General features: G+C 25.2%; 1 protein-coding gene across 4 annotated transcripts in view; it reads left to right on the top strand.

Moving 5' to 3' along the window:
* LOC111620286 (A-kinase anchor protein 1, mitochondrial-like) overlaps positions 1 to 23,632 on the top strand; it is a 43,126-nt gene that overhangs the window by 1,191 nt on the left and 18,303 nt on the right. The window contains exons 1-2 of one of the 4 annotated variants that reach the window (XM_023362187.1): positions 70 to 172; positions 19,312 to 20,137. In XM_023362187.1, coding sequence (XP_023217955.1) covers positions 19,433 to 20,137 — 705 coding nt within the window. In that variant the 5' untranslated portion in view covers positions 70 to 172; positions 19,312 to 19,432. Of the gene's footprint in view, positions 1 to 69; positions 173 to 515; positions 692 to 13,705; positions 14,153 to 19,311; positions 20,138 to 23,632 lie in introns of those variants that run through there. The other 3 variants (XM_023362185.1, XM_023362188.1, XM_023362186.1) reach the window with 3 other exon arrangements.

Below are 23,632 nucleotides of genomic sequence, written 5' to 3'. Positions count from 1 at the left end.
TATATATTTATGTAATCTATGTACGGTATCATTAAATATAATATTGATGGTAGAAGTAGAAGCATTTGTTAATTTTGTTAATGATACAGCTGCCGCTTTTTGTAAATACAGTTAACACGTGTAGCAAATTTTAAGTATAGACATTACTGTATATGCATTCTGCACTTGATAGGTATGTTAAATTTAATTTTTAAATTTTATAATTGTATTAATCAGTTTTTAAAAATATTATAAATTAAATTAATTACATAATTTTATTTCTAAACTATAAATTTAAACATTTTTTTAAAAAATTAAATTGAATTTTTACGCATTTTAATATATAATTATTTTAAATTCTTCACGTTTCTAAATGAAATAATATTGGAATTTTTTAAAATTAATAAAAGTTATTAAATTTATAAAAATCGTTTCGAATTTCGAAATTTCTAGAAATTCTTTCTTTGTATTTTGTTAATTTAAAAACTTGACGCCAGGGGATTATCTGATTTGATCTCGTGGTTTACTACGTCATCACGAGAATTCTTACACTATTCGGCACATGGCGAACAAGACGGCCACGTGGTTGTTGGGAATAATTGCGATAACGTTGTTAGTTAAAGTTTTTAAGCTTTGACCATAGTAAGTTCTGAGACAGTTTTAGTTAATACGTGAATTACGAGCGCTCTATAGAAAATTTTTGATCGTTCAGGTAAATTACAGCAATTTTTTGTTGAAAGGCATGTTCTCATTTCATTTGAATGGCACCATATTGTTTAAATTTAATATGGATTATATCATTTAATTTCTTTTAATTATAAATAATTCTTTTAAATAATAAATGTAAAAACAAGATAGTTTTTGTTTATTATTGCTGTTATTTTAGTTAAGTTAGAAAAAAGTATAATTAGGAACCACGTGGTGGTGGTGGTTGCCGTTTAAAACGTTGATAAGCTTGTTTGCGTTGTTAACGTATTGTATGCTATTTCAAATTATTTTGTAATATTAATCGATAAATAATTTATCATAAAGTAAAAATATATGTTTATATTTAATATTTTTATGATAAAAATCAATTTTCTGTTGATTTTTATGTATCAATCTTTGCTCTTATAAAAATTAATTTAGCCTATTGATTAAGAAGACCTTGATACTTTTTTAAAACTTATTTTTCTGAATTGATAACAAGATAATTTGATAACATGTTTTATTTGTGATAATATACATGTAGATTAATTTCCCTTGTTTAAAGCTTTAAGTTTAAAAATTGAAATCTGTTTTCATTTATTGGAACAAAGTCTCAAATTTCCTTTTTAGCCTGATATGTATTTATGCATATGTCAGCGTGTTAAGAATTATCTCTCTTTGTTAAATTAATATCAAGGAATATTAAAAGAGAGCCTGCTTAGAAATGATATTTCACTTCTAATTTTTAACAACAGATTTAAGATATTTATATTTTTCAAGTGCAATATTATTTGGTAAAAAAATTAGAGTTAAAGTATACCTCTACATCCAGAATCAAGTTATACTTTTAATTTAAAGTAAATAACAGCAAAATGTTTCAAATAACTACATTTTTTTGTATTTTAAAATTTGTTCCCATATTAATCTTAACAGGAAAATGTTTTAACTTTTAATGGATGAATTTTTATTTTGTTTTTTGTGTTTTAGTCAAAAATATTTTCAAATTATCTCCTTGTTCTGCTTGTTACATGTTAGAACAAAGAAATTTTGCATATTTATGTTCATAAAAACGAATTATGAAAAACAATCTGGATGTGGAAGTAGTGAACTTTATCATCATATGGAAATCATTAAATTATTGTAACATTATTATATAATCTGATTGCAAAATAGTAACAATATAATATTACCTATATAAATGTTCTTGTTTTATTTATTAAAAAATTAGTTTTTTCAGCATGTTTAGAAATAAGCATAACTTAGTTTATAGCATATTTAAATTAAATTGAAATATTTGGATCAGGTATTCATAACAACACAAATATTTATTAATAAATGATAAATTTGCTTTATTGTTGAATTATCTTTAAACAAAACTTAAGTTTGTAAATACTAAAGCCAATTTTCTCATTTGAATATTATATAAATATATAAAAATTTATTGAACTAGATCAATTTAATACAAATAACTTGGGTAATTTTTAAAAATTTGAATTAAATGTAATTTGACATTGTTTCCATTGAATGGTTGTATATTTAATTTCAAATTCTTTACTTTTGAAATATCATGACATGTTCTCAATTAATTTTCTTTATCAGTGGAGTAAATGATGTCCTTGGTTGAGATATCATTTACCCCATTGATAGAGAATGAAGTTAACCTAACCTTGTTATTTGATCATTGATTATGTTCTGTTGACATGACAAAATTTTATTAGAAATTTGAATTAAATTTGTGGAGTAGTATAACTCAAATAAAAAAAAAAATATTCAGTAACTAAAATAAGGGTAAAAAGTTCTGTGCAGGTATGAATTATATCTGAACATTTTGATTTTTGTCAAAAACAAAAACTGTCTAAAGGGTGTTAAATATTAAAATGATACTTTTAAAGTAAAGCTTCAAATAGTAGTAACATTTTACAATAATTTATAAAATAGTTCAGTTAATGTTCTTCTTGTACTGAAATAATATTGTAAAATGCAATTATTTTGGATATATTATTTTTTGGACAATTTTTTCCTTTTAGATGCATTTTCTTTGACTTAATGTTAAGATATGTTTCCTTGTGAATTGAAACAATGTCTTTAACATAATTGTAACTGTTAAGTATAACTTTATATTTTGTATTGTAACTACCAAAGAATATGAAATTTATAAAGTACAATTTTTTACAGAAAATATAATTTTAACAGCACATTAATTAATAAANTGGAGTAGTATAACTCAAATAAAAAAAAAAATATTCAGTAACTAAAATAAGGGTAAAAAGTTCTGTGCAGGTATGAATTATATCTGAACATTTTGATTTTTGTCAAAAACAAAAACTGTCTAAAGGGTGTTAAATATTAAAATGATACTTTTAAAGTAAAGTTTCAAATAGTAGTAACATTTTACAATAATTTATAAAATAGTTCAGTTAATGTTCTTCTTGTACTGAAATAATATTGTAAAATGCAATTATTTTGGATATATTATTTTTGGACAATTTTTTCCTTTTAGATGCATTTTCTTTGACTTAATGTTAAGATATGTTTCCTTGTGAATTGAAACAATGTCTTTAACATAATTGTAACTGTTAAGTATAACTTTATATTTTGTATTGTAACTACCAAAGAATATGAAATTTATAAAGTACAATTTTTTACAGAAAATATAATTTTAACAGCACATTAATTAATAAATCAACTTAATTCATGTTATCATTTTCAGTACAGTTTGTTGTATAAAAACAATAAGTATACTTAAGTAATACTGTATTATTACTGTTTACATTAAATGAAAAATTAAATATAGGAAGCAAAGTTCTTTTGGTTTTTAATTCCATTAAAATTGTTTTCAATTTACACAAGTCAGGCTAACAAACTTTACTAAAAGAATGGAACAGTGCAGTATAATTTTCAGTTTATAAAATTTGTTTTAAAACAGTTAAGTATATAGATTTCAATATTTACCCTTTTAATAAATTTCATGTTATAATGAAAATACTAGAGAGAGACTTACGTGAAATAATGTATACTTGAGAATTTGATAAAGTACAAATGTGTGTGTAACATTTAAAATCCAATATATTAAAGATTTGATTCTAGTTCACATGGAAACTTGTTTCTAATTGGGTGTTAACAGGTTTCTCAATCAGGTTTTCTAATTCTAATAAATCATAAATTTTTAAAATAATAGACCACATTATTCAGCCAAGGACAAAGAAATTCTTTGACTTTTTGTGAGATTGACCTTTTTGATATTTTAATCTGTTCCATATCAGGTCTTAAAGTACTTATTAGTATTGACATCTACTTATAAATAAGTATTAATTTCCGGATAGATTTCAGTAAAAAATATGTGAATTACTTTTAAAAAGTTTAACAATGTCATTTAAAATTTGCTTAAACAGTATTAAGAAATAAAAAAAAATTATTTTTTAAAAAGCCTAGATATAAAATTTTATCTAAATGAATATAGTTCAAATACTTAATCACAAAAGCCACAATCACATGTGTAATTCAGCATCTGTAATAAAAAGTAGTGTAACTGTAATTTAATTTATATAATTTGATTAAAACTTCAAATATGTAAGTTGCTCTGCATAGTTAGCAAAATTAAAATGACAATGTTTGCTATTGTCTTAATTTCATGTCCATCTGTATCAGCTTTTAAATTTATGAATATCTTTGAGGCTTTCTTATTTAAGAAGTCTATTCAAATTTATTAATAAAACTTTCTATCTTAAATTTTAACTCTCACTTATTATATTAAGACCATGAAATCTTTGAATGTTTTTAATCATACATTTTTTTTAAAGTTATATGAATAAAAGACTTATCAAAATGTAAACTGGAACATTTTATTAGCATTTTCATTTAGCTTGTATTACTATTAAATAGATTTCATGAGTCATGTATCAAAATCATAATCTCACTAATTTATTGGTTGTCATTTGTATATCAAAATAATAATTTACTATAAGCATTATACATGTTTACTCATTTAGAAAGCAGCCAATAGTTTTAAATTTAATTATTTGAGCTTACTAGTTGTGTAGTCAATCCATTTGTAGAGTTGAAGACAGAATTGCCATGTTCCATTTTGGCCAAAATCATCTAATAAATTTTTAACACACATTGATAATCAACTGCTGTTTCTTAGCAAAAAACTTGGATTGGAATTGTCTTTCTGTTGCATGCACGTAAAATAAGAATTAAATACTTCCGTCTTTACAGCTGAATTAATATAATTTTGTAAAGGTTTGTTTTTTATTGAATTATTTAACTCTTCAGAAGTTACTATAGTTATAGATTAACATTAATCTGTAATATAGTCATTAAAGTTGAAATGTACCAATTTTATATGCAGGAAGCAAAATTTTTTATCATTTAAACAATATTTTTGTAAAAACCTACAGTATATTATATTAAAAATTAATTAAATTTATATAATGGTAAATTACCAGTAATCTGCTTCAGGCTATATTCTATTGATTTGATATATTTATTAATCTGTTTAGAACATTTGTTATTAATCTGTTTAGAAACATTGAAGAAATTAAAGCTAATAATAACATAGTGCTAGTATATGAACTATATTTAGTAGGAACATTATGCTCAAATAGTTTTCTTAAAATGATTCATTTCTGTAAATAAAACAGTAAATTTGTAAACTTCAGTAGATAAGTAAATAAATTTATTCATAGGTAAGTATGATCAATAGAATACTAATAAATGTTTTAAAAGTGTTAGAAATAATATATGATCTTTTGGCATTGTTAAATTAATAATTATGAATCTAATAAAGAAGAAAAGTAGCATTTTTATAGCAAATAATTTATCTGTTTGCTAATAACTGAATCTTTTGCTTACTCCATATATTTTCTACAATCAGGCAATGGCTTAGTAGTGCTGAATTATGAATTAAAGTTCTGTAGTTGAATAAGTACAGTATGACAACTTAATTGTTTTGCTGATCACATCATTTTGCACCTGATCAAATTGTAAATAGTGTCTGACATTATTGATTAACAGCACATGCCATAAAATGTTTTGAAGATTTCTGTAAATGGTTTTTTTCTTAAATGATGTAGTTTTAAAAGTTTTAATCAAATTATACAAGTTTTTTGTTTTAAATTATAATGTTTGCATATGCATTTGAGTTATATTTCATAAATATGATTTACAAAAGAATTAGTATTTTGTCTTTAGTTTTATTTTCTTATAATTAACATTAAGTAAAGTGGAATCCTCCATAAATATAGTTAGGTTATTGTAGCTTTTGTAAATGTGCTAAAATTTAATAGTTATTAAAAATATTTGTCAAATTGCATTGCAACCAGTGACTGGCCAGTTTCATTGGTTTTGCTTAACCAGTGATGTTAAAGAAGTAATCTGGCCATTTCATTTTCAAGATTATTCTAGATGCTTATTGCAGGAGCCTGATACTACATAGAGTTAGAGGTTGAACATCAAAAAGAAATTTAGCAATCATGGAAGTAAACTTTTTATCTTATATGGTAGTCAGATATGTAATTATCTCAACTATATTATGGTGTGTTTATGCAAAATGTCATATTTAAAAATGCACAATTTAAAAAAAATTTTTTTAAACAATTTCTTATATTAATTCTTTTATTCTCTAATTGATGATATAGCTGAATCTACTTAGAGTAGATAAAGGATTAAACTATAAAACTTTTATAGAATAAGATTTAATGCCATGTTTTCTCAAATTGTATATTTTCTATTTGTTATGCTAAGAAATGTAAAAATACATTAAATTCTTGCATATAAGTAAATCATATGCAAGAATTTAATATTCTCTATAGGTATTTATCATCGCTATTCTCAGCAATCAATTGACATATGGTAGTTTTGCGTTGTTAATCAGTTTGTTGCCATTTTATTTTAAATTATGTTTATATTAATTTATTTCGGAAAGATTTTAGTAAAGCTAATTAAAAACGAATTTATTCGTTTTTAATTATTGAGTCAGAACGGAATTTAGTACAATGAACAGTAAAACCAATGAATCATCTACTAGGTATAACTAAAAATTGCACAATTATTTAGCGACTACATATACATAATATCAGTTTAAAGCGCTTCTGATTTCGTTAATTTAATATAAACGAGTAAAATAAATGAAATGCGTGTAAAATATCAAAAGAAAATCATGCATTCTCGAACGCAGCGGTATCAGTAGCCATATTTAAGAGCGCATATGTATTTTTTAATCTGACCACGTGGTTTTAACACGTGAATGTTATCTGTAGTTTGCGTTAATTACTTCGAAGGCTAGTTGATAAAGTTAACAAATCAGAAATTCACAAAAACAAACAATTAATCGTATCCAACATAACTTTCACTTCAATGTGAATACATTTCTTTTAAATTTTAAAATGAAATGTCTTTCGGTCACGCTGCCAGATTAAAAAACAAAATGGCGTCACCTCCCGATGCGCTTTTTTCAATTCAAGTCCATCTGTATCAGCTTTTAAATTTATGAATATCTTTGAGGCTTTCTTATTTAAGAAGTCTATTCAAATTTATTAATAAAACTTTCTATCTTAAATTTTAACTNAAAGAAAATCATGCATTCTCGAACGCAGCGGTATCAGTAGCCATATTTAAGAGCGCATATGTATTTTTTAATCTGACCACGTGGTTTTAACACGTGAATGTTATCTGTAGTTTGCGTTAATTACTTCGAAGGCTAGTTGATAAAGTTAACAACTCAGAAATTCACAAAAACAAACAATTAATCGTATCCAACATAACTTTCACTTCAATGTGAATACATTTCTTTTAAATTTTAAAATGAAATGTCTTTCGGTCACGCTGCCAGATTAAAAAACAAAATGGCGTCACCTCCCGATGCGCTTTTTACGAAAGAAAAAAATATATATGTTTATATAATCCTGTTTTGATATCATTTCATATAAAGTACACATACATGTATACATAATATAGAATATTTCTAAAATATATACAGTACGTATATTTTAGAAATGAAATTTCTTGGATTAATTTTCATACATTAAATCAAATGTGTTTAAAGGATTTTATTATAAAATTATAAACATTCGTTTATAATTAAGTAAAACAAAAAATTTTATGGGTAGAATTTTATTTCAAATGGACAGATATAGTTGTAAACAGAGGGTTTTAGATTTAATAAAATTTGTTTACAGTTGCAAATATAGAATTTAAGTTATAGAAAGTGTTGTTTCTTATGTTAATCACAATAAACTTTACTTTACAAATTGATAACTGAAAAAAGTAATTTTATATGAAAATATGTAATTGCTTTGTTAGAATGTGTTTATGCATATACACTAAAAATGGTATAATTGTGAATTTGTGATAGTTTTTATTAGTTTTGTATGAAACCAATTACTCCAAATTCTCCATTAGTTTTTGTTTGTTCTAATAAATTATCTAAATTATTTATTTTTTTGACTTTCATATTATTATAAATCAAGTTTTACTTGTTTTTTTTTTGAGTTTCTCTGTGTTCTTTTGTTTTAAATTGATTTTTCTTAACGGAAGGATTGTACAGAAACTGATTTATGAATACCTGTTTGTATTGTTTTAACTTATTACTCCAATTTGGTTAGGTGAAAGGTAAGAATTAAATTTCATCCTAATTCTTTGTAATGGAGAGTTGACTTTACTCTAGTTGTCACATTTTTTCTTTTGAGATTTTCACATAAAGACATTAAAATGTTATTCTTTTGAGACATCTTACTAATGCAAGTTTGATATAGGATGATAGAAACAGGTTTATTGTAAATCTCTGAATGATAAATTTACAAAATTCTAATTAGGAAAATTTTTTAAATGTTATTTTAATGATTATTAAATATTGAAGTTACTATGAACTACTGTTTTACCACTAATCTATATAAATTAGTTCAGGAACACTAAGCATTATTTATGTTTTAATATAAGAATGCTTTTCAAATACAGTACTTTACAATTTTGTCATACTAAAAACAAGAGCTGGATAAGATCTAAATAAATTATCTAACAAGACATCAAACATTCTTAATTGAATTAAAACAGATTAAAAATTAACAAAAAACATCATTTTAATCACTTGCTAAATAGAAAGTTTTTGAACATTCATGATAAAATGAGGATTAAGCTGATTGCTTACATTAAACAAGATTATGATATTGAATCCAGATTGTAAAATAATTATTTAAAATTTCCAAACTAAATGTAACTATAAATAGTATAAATTTATAAATACAGTCGACCTCCCCTATAACACCGTTGATTTTTCCGTTTTATATGAATTCCATGTTGTATGAGTCACTTAGATTTTACAAATAGGTGTGCCTGGCTGTGAACAGCTCATGTATTTGTAAAATCTAAGTGACTCGTACNGATTATTCCGTTTTATATGAATTCCATGTTGTATGAGTCACTTAGATTTTACAAATAGGTGTGCCTGGCTGTGAACAGCTCATGTATTTGTAAAATCTAAGTGACTCGTATGTGATGATTCTAACATCTCATTGTAGAAAATTGAATTAATACTTCTAAAGAAATAAGCATTACATTAACTTGGCAATAATATTTAGAACTTTATACAACATTCATTAGAATAATTGTACAATGACTGGATAATTTAATCACAACTAAATACTTCGTTTACTATGTAATTGCTCCTTGGGGAAATCAATGCAAAATAAAAATTTCCTGTTTAAGTTAAGGAAAAATAACTACAGTTTGATAAACAAGTGACTTATGAATGAGAAATGCAAAATTTTTCATTCATAAATTACTATCTTATTTTTTTATTAGAATAATCACTTCTATTTCTTATATTGAGGAGATTATTAGATAATAAGGTATAATAACTAAATTGGCATTGAAATGAATATAAAATGATTCAAATTTTTAATAAATAGAATTTAACACTTTAGGTGCTAAGATTTTTTTTGATGCAAGCATTACATCAACACTATCCATTCATACTAATATATGTATATTATTCAGTTCTTTGTTTAATAATTAAAGTACCTTTTTATATGACTCATATCTTGAATTTAATTAGAGAAAATTAAAATTTTACACTTTCAAAAACATTTGGTTCTAATTTGATTTTTTCCCTATAATACTATTTAATGTATTTTTGTAACAAAATATAATTAAAAATTTATTTGGAAATGAAATCATATGAAACACGCTTCATTGGAAATAGGGTATAACGAAAATCTAGGAAAATTTACGTGAACTGAATTGATCCAGTTTTGTGCCTTTAATTCATTAATGATATATATACTATACATGAGTTGTTTAGTTTCAGTTTAATTGTTTATTTTAAACTTTCCATGTAAAATGTTTTGAATACATTTCTTGGGATTTAAACGATTTTAAAAGTTTACATGTTAGATGTCATTATTAAAAATTTATTTTCTGTACAAATTATAATTTTTTAAAAATTATTTTATGCTATGGATAATTATTATTTTGCTTGCATGATGATTAATATACAAGTACTTTTCTGTTCCTAAGTTACCATAATTTGTATAATAATTATGTAATTTATAAGAATATACATTTTTTGTGTTTTCCAGANAAGTGACTTATGAATGAGAAATGCAAAATTTTTCATTCATAAATTACTATCTTATTTTTTTATTAGAATAATCACTTCTATTTCTTATATTGAAGAGATTATTAGATAATAAGGTATAATAACTAAATTGGCATTGAAATGAATATAAAATGATTCAAATTTTTAATAAATAGAATTTAACACTTTAGGTGCTAAGATTTTTTTTGATGCAAGCATTACATCAACACTATCCATTCATACTAATATATGTATATTATTCAGTTCTTTGTTTAATAATTAAAGTACCTTTTTATATGACTCATATCTTGAATTTAATTAGAGAAAATTAAAATTTTACACTTTCAAAAACATTTGGTTCTAATTTGATTTTTTCCCTATAATACTATTTAATGTATTTTTGTAACAAAATATAATTAAAAATTTATTTGGAAATGAAATCATATGAAACACGCTTCATTGGAAATAGGGTATAACGAAAATCTAGGAAAATTTACGTGAACTGAATTGATCCAGTTTTGTGCCTTTAATTCATTAATGATATATATACTATACATGAGTTGTTTAGTTTCAGTTTAATTGTTTATTTTAAACTTTCCATGTAAAATGTTTTGAATACATTTCTTGGGATTTAAACAATTTTAAAAGTTTACATGTTAGATGTCATTATTAAAAATTTATTTTCTGTACAAATTATAATTTTTTAAAAATTATTTTATGCTATGGATAATTATTATTTTGCTTGCATGATGATTAATATACAAGTACTTTTCTGTTCCTAAGTTACCATAATTTGTATAATAATTATGTAATTTATATTTAATGATTTTGTTATAAAAAAAGGATATTTTGATATTGAAGATCATAAAAACTAAAATTGCCGTTATTATTTAAATTTATCAAAATATATGAAACGTCTATATATTTTTTAGGATTTTTCCTTGAAATATATAGGAAATCATACAAAAATATAAATTCTTTGATTTTCTGATTTACTGCATTCTTTGTACAAATTCATATGTAATGACAATTTATTGTTAAATTTAATATTGAAAAATGGATTAATTTATGATATGTAAACATTTCTATCTATACATTGCAGAATTAGAATTGTATAATTCTTATAAAATATTAAATATGTTCGTACGGGAATGTAAAATTTAAAACTTCGATTCAAATGAATTTTCACAAACGAAAGCAAATATAACTTTGGCTTCGTTTTAACTGATCTAAATTAGTAATAGAAAGAATTGGTCTAAACCATTTGCCAAAAATAATATTTCTCAGTTTTGATATAATCTATTAGCCAAATCATCTTATCCATCATTTAGCTATACAAATACATTTGATTCTTCTCCATTAAATTTTTTTAAACATATTTAAAAGTTTGATTACATTTTGTTGACCCTATTTTCAATGATGTAAGACATTTGGCAGGCTTCCATTCATACTAAGTCATTGGACCTAATGTTTTTTCTTTTTATTGACAAGGTCTGGCATTATCCCAGTATCTCAGGTAATTCCTATGTAGTGGTAGAAAAGAATGCAATTTACATGTAAAATTTTAAAATCAAATATTAAAAATTTGCATAAAAATTAATCTTATTAACAAACTTTCAAAAATTTGAACCTCTGCAAGATGGTCATAATTTTATGAATTTCATATATATATTTTTTAATTATTTTCATAAATTATAGCAAACTTAATTTTTTAGAATTGTGTATGTTTATTCCATTATGGGGAAATAATGCATTTAATTTTGTATAAATTTGTTAATACTGGATTAAATTTGATAAAATTATTTCTTTGTGCTTGTATTAATCTGAATTTAAATACATGATCTAATAGTTTTTTCCTGTTTGGAAATTTTATCTGGCAGAAATTCAAAATTTGCTTGTAAAGAAAAACAAAATAATTCAAAACAAGTCTAATATTTTTAAAAATTTGTTTTGAATTTTATGTTTGATTGCATCAAAGATGAAATCTCAAATGATTCCATATTGTTTTGTAATTGATATTAAAGTTCAACTTTTTTCATTTGTGATTTTTTAAAATTATTATATTACTTGATATAATTACATAAAGTTCTATTGAATTAATTTATAACTAAAGTCGACTATTTTTTAGTAACCAAACAGGATTACGTTCAAGCTAATATTGGTAAAATTAGTTTTAATATAATCCAGCTTGTAGATTTTTAAATTAATTTAATCAAATTCCCATTAAAACTAAATTAAATATGTCAAAATTAGATATGTAGTTAAATTGACTTGATAATTAGATAATTTTGGATCTGAGTTTAAGAAATTTTTTCATTTTTTTCTAAAATTAATGTGTTAAAATTTTGTTGCTAATTTAATAGGAACTAAATACTGTTAGTCATTTAATTGAAAGCAATGCTTATAAATAACTGTTAAAATCATTAAAATTAATATTTAAAAATCTTAAATTATAAACTTTTTCCATCAGATTTTTTTAGTTCTTCTGTGATTTGATAAAATGTTACTGGCACTATAAGTAATTTAAACGTATAATATATAAAAAAAATTTTTGTTTGTTTTTAAATATTGTAATTGTCTCAGGTATATTGAACAAGTTCTAATCTGCACTTCCTGTCTTTGTTCGACTCGATTACACAGTGATACCAGTTTGGATAATTTTGACCTAGAACAGAATGTCCAGAACATTTTTGTACGCTCGACTAAATTCAGCATTTATATCTATATACATAAAACTCTTTTCTCTGCAGACTTCACTGCATTTTTCTCCCATTCAGGTTATAGTAAATTTCGAAAAATTTCGTTCCATTCCGAAGTATATAAGTTATACGTTTTTAATGACTAAGACGTTTTCTTTGGTGTTCGACTTTACCAATGTCTCGTCTAAAACGCTTATCGATTTGTCTGAAGTCTAGAATTTTCCTAATTTTGCTTCCCGCGTGGAAAAGGAAAAAAAAAAAAAACATATATTTAAATAAAATTGGGACTCGAAAATGATTAATCGGTTTGCAGAATATTTAAATTTAAGCAAGAACGGTACCAATTAAATGCCATTGATTATGTTGAAAGCGCACAATATTTTCAAACAATAATCCACTAATGACTTAGACTTTTGAGGTGAATGATCAGTGGGTTGTTTTTCTTTTTTTAATTTAAAACGCGATTTTTTTAAAGTAGAAAATTACCGAAAATAATTTGCTTATCCATTTTCTATCTTCATTTTCCATTTATTATTTTAATAAAAGGTTATTAAGTTGTGATAATATTTATAAATGTTTAAAGTGTGATTTACACGTTTATAAATTCATATTTTAACTTATAACGTTTTCCCCTAATTGATAAGTTTGCATCATGTTTAGTAATCGGTTTTTTTACGACGAAGTTGTGACTCATTCCTTATTGATTTACCCGAAACCAAAGATTTATAGATGTGTTAAGTGATATAATTTTTCTTAAAATTGATAAGTTTAAATCGTAAATTTGCTCGGATTTTTTTTTTCTTCGTAAATTTTGTTTATCGACTGAAGTTAATTCAAAGATGCACGAACGAGATACGACGACCTTGAAATTCTGGAAAGTTTACCACCTTTCACGATCTAAACTTGTATATATTAACAATTGTCGCCCGTTTTGCGATTCGCGGAGAAGTTACCGAAAATTCGAAGTTATTTCACAAATTAGCGCTTTAGTTCGAAAATTTTAGCCTTCTAAACCTTTACGGGATTCTTTTCTAGGCGTTTAAACTCGAAAAACGTTAGTCTTGAACTAATTCTGTGACGTTTTCTGTAAGTTTTATAGCCGACATGTTGCTCCGAGTCATCGTCCTGATCGCGTTTTTAGCTTTTTTAGTATCGTTCCAAAACCTGTCGGCGGCCAACTTTTACGAAAAATTCTTTCGCATAACTCTGAAAAGTACGCAAAGTATAGAGAAATTTATTGTTTATCTAATTGAAATAATTATGTCGAAGTTTTACGTGTAGGTACAGTACAATTTGAGATAAGTGTCTAATCACTTCCTGTATGGCAGGTGTTTGGTTAGGCGACGGGAAAAAATTCTCTTCTTTCACCTGTTACTTACGTAAACGAATTGATACTTTTCGTATCGGAAGGAATCAGAGATACGAAGATGAAACTTTGTAAATTCAAAACTCGTTTTCGTAAAATTCTTGACTGGGCGAATCTAGAGTTCAGCGAACTTCATACTATTTAGCATTGTTGTCTGCTGAGCCCCGCTTTGTACGACTTTCCAGTTACTCGGGTTCCTTCGTTCTCGGTTGCTATGGAGACAAAATCCTTTTGTAACCAGACACACATTGCTTAGTTTCCTGGTGCTTCCCACTCAAACTTAAAATCTAGATTTTCAATTTCGAGTTCATTTTTTTTTTAATAACCATAATCGACGCTTTGTTAATATTTGGCTTTATAACTTTGTGCTCATTTTTCCCTTCCTACGTGTGAAATTAACATAATCACGTGATAATTTGGCGCGAAATTTACAACTAATCACGTGTTCTGTAAATAAAGTTTTGTGTGTGCGCGAAATATAAACAGATTTTATAAATATTTTTGTAGTAACTTAAATCATATAAAATGTTTTTATAAAAATATATAATAATAATAATCTTGTCATCGTGAATTAAATATATGAATCATATATTTGATTTATAGTGTAAGCTAATTTTCACTTTGTCCTTGAAAAGTTGTAGTTTTATTAAATCATAAATATCAGATTATCTTATCTCCTGTTAAAGTGAATATGTATGTATGTTGGTTGGTTCAAAATTCCAAATGTTTAATATATTTTAAATTGCATTCTTAAGCAATTTTCAAAGTCCTTACTGTCTGCTAGAGATTATAATTTAGATTTTTTTGAAAATTATTTAAAAAGTGCTCTGTTTAATATATTACAATTTTAAACTTTAAGAAAAACAGTTACTGTATCACTAGTATTAAGGTTAAGAATTTAATCTCAAAGGCATATGTTTTTGTAATTTTCTTACTATTAATAGTTTGTATCCTGTGATATATTTTTATTTTGTTTTATCTTAAATATTGATGGAAGAGTTATTTGTTATGGTGTAATGAGAATAACAAGATGTTTCTATCGTATCGATAAAACCACTTGGACCTTTTCCTGTTTATCTCTCAGTTTAAGTGAAATGAGAGATAAAAATCTGAATTTTTTAAATATTAAACATCTGTATGATATTGTAAAATATTGGTCTGTAGATGTATGGAAACATTGCTTGATACAAAGGTCAGATGGAGTAGCATAATTGAGAGCGCATCTGTTTGAGTCTGAACTGCTTTTTTTCCAGAAATTCTAAATTAAAATTTATTTATTTATTATAATTATAATGAAATAGTGGCATAACTGCCTACCTCTAATCAATTTATTTTGCATCTAAATTAGCCTCATTATAGCCCAATAATATGGCAATTGTTTGGCATTATGTAAAAATTGGGTGTTTGATTGTTTATATATGTGCTAGTGATTATGAAAGTGACCTAAGTCAGTTTTTATTTGGAGATATTTTTTAATTTTTACAACAAATTAAAGTTTATGTAATCCATCAGATTAATTTTTATATCGTGTTATTTGAATGTAAATCTAAACTAGGTCTACTGTTTCAGCATATAAAGTTAAAACAATCTATATTAACAAAGTAGTTATACAACACTTTGATTTGAAGATCATTTAATTTATTACATTTTCTGTGACATGCTTGTTTAATGTGTTTTTTAAAGTATGAAATACGTAAATATTAAAAAAAACAGTTTAGAATTAATCGAATCCTTAAATTAATTAAAGAATTCAAACAGAATGTAAAACTTTAGTAGTATATGTTTGACATTTTCTTTTACATGTTAAGTTTGAAATTGCTTTAAGGAATCTTTAATAAAATTATTAGTATAGTTCATGTTTTATTCTCATATTGCATTCTTTGTTAGTTTTTAAAGAAAATGCTTTTTATGATGTAAGTCTACTACTGATATATATTACTTTCTTCTGCCTGAATTGAAAATGTTAGATTATTTCAAATAAAATTTTCATTAATAAATTTGATTTTAAGAAAATTTTGAATAGGTGGCATCAAGGCTATCTTGTTAAAGTTGTTATAAAAAACACATCGATGTAGGATTTAATGCATTTATTACCTTAAAATTTTTTAAGTTTCTGGTTATTTTAAACATAGTTAAAACTTATAAGTTTCTAAAATTTTATATTCAGTTATTTTATGACAAATCAATTTTAACAGCTATGTAATTTATATACTTATAAAGAACACTTAGTACAGTGGAACCCCGGTTAACGAACGTCCTGGTTAACGACCAAATCAGTTAACGAACTTTTATTTTGCAAAAATTTAGTCTCAGATAACGAACAAAATTCGGATAACGAACGTAACGGTATATTGTATCAAATTTTAGTTGGTGTTAGGCATGCGCGAGTTAAGCATTGCTTTTCCGAGTGTTTGTGCTATACTTCTTTTTTTCAGTTTTGTGATTTATATATTTAATCAATATGGTATCAAAGAAAGAAAAAAGTCATAGTGGCAATAGAAAACGACAATGCGCTATCGCATTTGAGAAAAATTTTGATTAAAAGAGTAAGACAATCAACTTTAGATCAATTTCTTGTTCCTTACGGAAAGAGTTTGTTTCATTGTTAAGTTATGGCAACGCAACATTTGGGCGATCTGACTAGAGTGAAATGCCTTCTGGGAGGTGTTTTTAAGGGAAACTGGCCCCTATTTAGGCGTTACAGACGTGAATAAATCCCGGAAAACTCCACGTAGCCAGCCCGTCTCAGCAAGGTGCGAACCCACGAACGAACGGTGTTCAAGGTACGAAGACCACTTAGCCACTGGTGGGTTTTTACCGAAAGAAACTTCGACTCGAAGAATCTTCCGATGAAGTGCTACCCGTTATTTTTTGGAGGGGATTCCCCTTCTAATTATTAAGGTTCGTATATCTTCACTTTTCTGCCACCAACTACAACAAACGAAGGTATTATTAAACAAAGTTTACATGTTTGCTGCTGTAATGATAGATACTACGTTTTTGTACATTTTCATCAAAGAAAATTACTGTATATTTCAAATAAAATGACAAAAATTTCGGAGACTAGAACGAATTAATTGCATTTGCATTAATTTCTATGGAAAAAATTGCTTCGGTTAACGAACAATTCGGTTAACGAACGGAGTCGCGTAACGGATTAAGTTCGTTAACCGGGGTTCCACTGTAATATTTTAATGCAATAATTTTCTGTAAATGTTTGAGAAAGTGTTTGATTTTATACATATATATAATATACACACATTAAATCTTTAATAAAACTTTACAAATATGATAATAGACAGGTGAAGTGAGTAAACAAATTGTATAACCGGTTATATCATTGCCCCTGGCAAATTATAAAAGCCACCTAATTGTCAAACTGTTTTGTATGTGAGAAGGCATAAGCTTGTTTTTCTTTTAAACATATTTATGTATACAGTTATATACATTAAATTTCTGTGTGGAACTTTTTCATACTTTAGAATTTTAATTTGTTTTAAAGTGGAAAATCAATTTATAAAAATAATTCTAAAATAGAAAATTTTATTTCTAAACACAACTAAACATTTTTAAATAAAAAAAAAATTAAGAATTTTGACAGAATTTTACATCTGTAATAGTTAATGTAAACATTTATAAAGTAAACATTAAACATTTATTAGTAAGCATTTTAAAATCACTTATATGTGAATCAATTTTATATAACAATATTAATGGATCATTTATAAGAATATACATTTTTTGTGTTTTCCAGAAAATATTTAATACTAGCCATTGATAGTGTATCAGAATTAGAGAAATTAAATTCATAAGATTTATTGTAATCATTTGTGCCATTGTAGATGTTTACATACATGGCACTTCTATCATATATACAAGATTACTATCCAAAATAAAATTTATTTTGGGAATATTTCATTCAAAAACAATTCAGGAAGTTCTAGAAAACAACAGATTCTATGATTATATATAAAAAATTTATTTATTCAAATTGTTCATAAATTTGCATAAACTGTCTGAATATCTTTGAAGGAAATATACATACACTTAAATATATTGCACACATGGAGGATGTTTCCTCATGAGATGGTATTTCCCATACTAATGCTCTTCTGCCCCTCTGCTGCTCCACTCAAGTTTAAAAGTAAACAGTGTAAAAAGAACGTTGTAAGCTATTGACCACTGGATGAAACAGAAAACTGGTGCATCAGACATAAATACTAGGATACATGAACAGTTGATATAAAGAATAATAAACTGTTTTTCACTGGTTTGTGTTTGACTTCAAAGAGCTGCCATATCAGTATGGTTGCTTCATGTAAAATGTGTTTCTAGTAACCACAGGTTATTGCATATTTACAATAGTCTATCTACTTACGATAAGTGTATGCAATCCATTAGCCATGTGATCCCCAAACAAACTTATGGCTACATTTCTGCAAACATCAATTCTAAATTTGGTACTGTAGAATTGTAGTTCATGTTTTCATAATAGTTGGATATGTGTATATTTCTAAAGAGATTTGTTTGTCATAAATAATTCCTGTTAAGTATAATAATCTTATGAATATGAAATACGAATTTCAAAGAATTTTTTTATTCTTTGTGAACATTTTCACATATTTAGTTTTGTTGACTAACACAAAATTGGATTTAATAGCTTTGCTTGCAAATATGATTATAAGAATTTTTATTAAGTTTATTGAATATCATTATATCACAATTAACTTGTACATTGTGAATATGTCCAATAATTAATACAGATATTAAAACTTTGATAGTTTTTTTATGCATTCTCTTTGTGACTGTCTTTATTTGTTATTTTTTGTGAAATTTACTCCTTTCACTTATTTTTTAACAATTAGAAATAAAAATAATTTTAATAATAATTGATTTTGTAATGTATATATAGAAAATAATTAATTTTTTTTTACCATTCATAAATTGAATTTGAATTATTTATTGATTCATAATTTGAACTAATTGATTAAAATTTTTCTTTTCAGAGTATCTTCATCAAGGGAAAAAGTGATTTTAATTGGATTGCTTTAATTTACCTTTTAATTGGTCTTTATACAAGTGATATAATATCTAATAAGTTGACTTTATACCACAGCATCAATAGTGATGCGTATTGAAAGTGGTTCAGGTAAAAGTACACAAAAAATGGCAGGAACAGTTCAAACTAATACACAAAAAAATAGAACATTAAAACTTAAAGAAACAGTGAAAGTATCCAAACAAAATACAACAGAAGATAAAGAACATTTACTTGCTGATACTCAAATGAAATGTAATACAAGTAGTGATATAGTTAACAAACTTGAAGATTTACATTTATGTGATATTAGCAATATTCCTAAATCAGAATCTGTTAGCTTGGAAAACAATCAAACTAATAACACAACAAAAAATGTTGATGTATCCAGCAATCCTTCAAACACAAATCAAAAGCCAACAGGAAAAAGTAAAAAGTCAAAAACAAAGAAGAATAAACGTAAGAAGAAATTGCAATCTTCAGAAGCACTAACAAGTCAAGAAGCAGCCTCATTCAGTGCTTTTATGAATCATATGATAACTAAAGAATGCAGAAGATCATCAATAAATAAGATGAAAATGATGCAAGAAATGAATGAAAAGATGCATCAGAATCAAGGAGAAAATGCAGATGGTTGTAATGGAGTTGAAGAAACTGTAGTTGATAATCTTGGTTCTAAAAAATCAAAGAAACAAATGAATGGGATAAATGTAGGGGACTGTAGTGATTCTGTTCAGAGTTTAACAGACAATGGAAGTTTACCTCACAGTGCCTACTCTGATTTTCCAAGTGAGGTAAGTAAACAGTAGTAATTGTTTATCTTAGCTAGAAAAGTTGTAAAATAATTTTTTCTCTATATGTAAACATAAATTTTATAGCTTAATATAGCTTATTTCTGGTTAATCATATGACATGAGATAAATATGAGAATATGCTAAGTTTTTGTTTTTTTTAACATTTACATTAATGTGCATTTGTTTTTTTTTGCAACTAGTGCATGAAAATGCAGTAGTTGCAAAAAACAAAGACTTATAATAATTAGTAATAATAATCATCTAATTATGGTCATTGTAAAATAGAATAACAATATTTTTTTGAATAATTTTAGTAATAATTGAAAATTTTGTTTTATTGACTTATTTTAATTTGTATTTGCATTTCATTATAAATGTGCTTTCAAACATCGGCATACGGTTGGTGTTTAGCTATAGAATGTGCTTTCAATGATATATTTTCAGAATTACTTTCCATCTGTCACATGAGTCAGGTGTGAAGCAATGAATGTTTTTGAGATTGGATTTTGAATAGAAATTTATTTTAATAAATTAAGATGTGAATAGTGTATCAGTAACTTGGTTTTAAGAACAATATGAATACATAGCTTAGGATTTTAATAATTAGTTCTTGTTATAATCAGTAGCATTGTTGCAATATTTTATTCATTGATTTTCAGTTATGCTAGTTTTAAAAACTCTATTGTGTATAATTGCATCTAGCCAGATCCCACCTTTTTTGTTAGCAGTTGCAGAATGAGTGGCTGAAGGTGTTATGTTGCAATCATTCAAACCCAGTTGTCTCCTGCATGGATGAAAGTGTAATGTTTTTCTCTCATGTGCCACCATCAAAGATCTCAGAAATTAACACACTAGTTTGTAGAAATATTTAAATTATTACATAACCAAAACTGAAATGTCGATTCACTCAAAGCTTTGATTTTTGTAATATAACATCTTCATCCATTCATGTCTTCAATTAATCTTTTTTTGAAGTTGAAATGAGAATAGTCAACGTGTTAAAGTAATTTTGAATATTTCTATTCAGTTAAATCAAATCATAGTGAATTTTCTTTCATACTTGGATAAATTAGTGAAATCTCATTTTCTCAAAACTTCAAGGTTTTTTTTTTAATAAACTGGCTGGCTTAAAATTGTTCCTCAGGTATACACAATTATTTAAAATTTTTGTATTGGGTATATGATATTAAATTAGAATATTTATTGAAGTTTAAAAAATATGTTAAAGTTTCTTTTAAAGAAATGCTTTTAATATTAAATTTTATAATAAATATTTCTAATATATTGGAAATTTTCATCAGTTTGTTCTAAATTATATTTAGACATTTAAGTCATTAATTGTGCAGCTGGCTTTTAGTGAATCATCATCTAATTCTGGAAGTTTGTACACACCACTAGGTACAAAAGTGTGTACACTTATTTTTATTCTGCAGGATTTTTTTGATTTTTGTGTGTAATTATTATGATTGTGAAACATTATATTCCAATTGCAAATTCAGTGTTGTTGAATAGTCAATTACACACAAATCCTGGAGTTCTATTAATGATTAATTAAATATATTAATGATATATATGTATTTATGTGTGATACTTTATCAGGAAATTTTGGTAACAAAGAAAAAGCATTATTTTTGGAAAATGTTGTAGAACATTTGCCAAAAATTTATTCATTTTATAACTGGAATATATTGTTTTTGATTCTTTTTGCAAGTTGAACTTGTTTGTTGATTCATTTGGAACTAATTAGTTTTGAGATTAAAATGTTAATATTTTCAACTATATATTTCAATGAAATTTTCATATATATTCTAATATTTTAATAATTTTTTGTTTGACTATTCTTTCAGCTTTTTATCTTAATTCATGTGTATCTTCTAAATGTTTTTTCATAAATTAAGTTTTGTATGATATGTCAGTTATACACAATATTTTTAATATTAAGAATTAAATATATAATCAAACGAAATTTTTTTGTTAATGTATATTATATTAGCTTTATAATAGAATTTTTTTTAAAATAGCAAAACGTGCTAAAACTGGAAAAAAAAGCTAGAAGTTTTCATATAGTCCTTTGTTTTAGAATTTGAACATTATTATTTGCTATTTCAGATTTTGAAGTCGTCTTTTAATCTGACTTTACTACACATTTTTACCTTTCAATGGCAATTTAAATATTTTAAACAAAACTATAAGAAAAAATTAAAAATTTAGAAAAATTGTTAAGATATAGTTAGGAGAATAAAATCATAAGATCAGTTAAGAAAAATTTAATAAAATGTAAATTTTAAAAATTTGATATTAAGTCGTATTTAATCAAATAATAATAGAATACTATTTCTCAGTTTGAAATTCCATGGGAAACCAACTTTGAGTGCAGTAAATGCATTTATCACATTTTAAGTTTAGGAAAGACACAAATTCTTTCAGATTTAATTTTACATATGAATTAATTGTGTGAATCTTTGTAAACTTATTATTTTTCTCTTTTAATGACAAAGTATTTTACAGCTTTTTCTCTCTGAGAAATTAGAAATATTTTCAACATGTAATTGCTCACATCAATACAAACCAACCTAAAAAAGGTTCAAAATGTAGCAAATGACTTGTAGATCAAAAATTTCAACATAGCAAGAGACATGTTTTGTTAAAATATTTGTATTTTGATAACAAATACAAAGCATATAACTCAGCAACATTTTGCAAGGTGATTTCAATATAAATACTCGAATCACTTATGAATATGATATCAGATACCAAATCACTTTGTACACACTTTGTAGATCACTTTCTTGAGTAAACAATGAATCAAATACCACAAACTATCAAGATACCAAATCATGCACATGACAAATATGCCAACATTTACTGATTGTTGCCATATTTTAAAAAAAGCACTGTAATATCAGTAATCTAGATATTTATGAAAATATAGAATAAAAATAAATGCCAGACTTAGAGTAATGACAAAATAAAATGTAAGAGAGAATATTGTCAGATATATATGTACAGTAGAGTGTCGATTATCCGAAAGAATTCCAGTCGGTAAATTTAAATTTTCGCCAGTGCTGTAGCGCTGCAATCTTTGGCTATGTCTTGGACTACTCAAATATTTTACGTTTTTGATACTAAATTAACTTTTGAAGTATAATTTTTTATTGTTTTTATATTTTTTAATATATTTATTTTGTTCATACAAAATAAAAAAATAATTTTTAACGATACAATAGTCTTCGTTAGGCTTAACGTCGACGAAAATTCAACGCGAAGCAACACGCAACGGAGAAAAATTTCAACATGGGATAGGTTAATATATTTTTCATACATAATCGGTTATCCGAAATATTGATTTTCCGAACAACCCCAGTCCCCAATTGATTCGGATAATCGATGCTCTACTGTATTTAGTTCTGCATATAGATGATTATAAGTAGTTGGAAATATTTCATGAATAAGGGAAAGAAAAGCCTATAAAACTAATGTCGTATAGTATTAACA

The sequence above is a fragment of the Centruroides sculpturatus genome, unplaced genomic scaffold (genome assembly GCF_000671375.1).
Source record: "Centruroides sculpturatus isolate CEXI.00-Female unplaced genomic scaffold, Cexi_2.0 scaffold4, whole genome shotgun sequence".
In the NCBI taxonomy this organism is placed as follows: domain Eukaryota; kingdom Metazoa; phylum Arthropoda; class Arachnida; order Scorpiones; family Buthidae; genus Centruroides; species Centruroides sculpturatus.
This window is presented reverse-complemented; position numbering and strand designations above follow the sequence as displayed.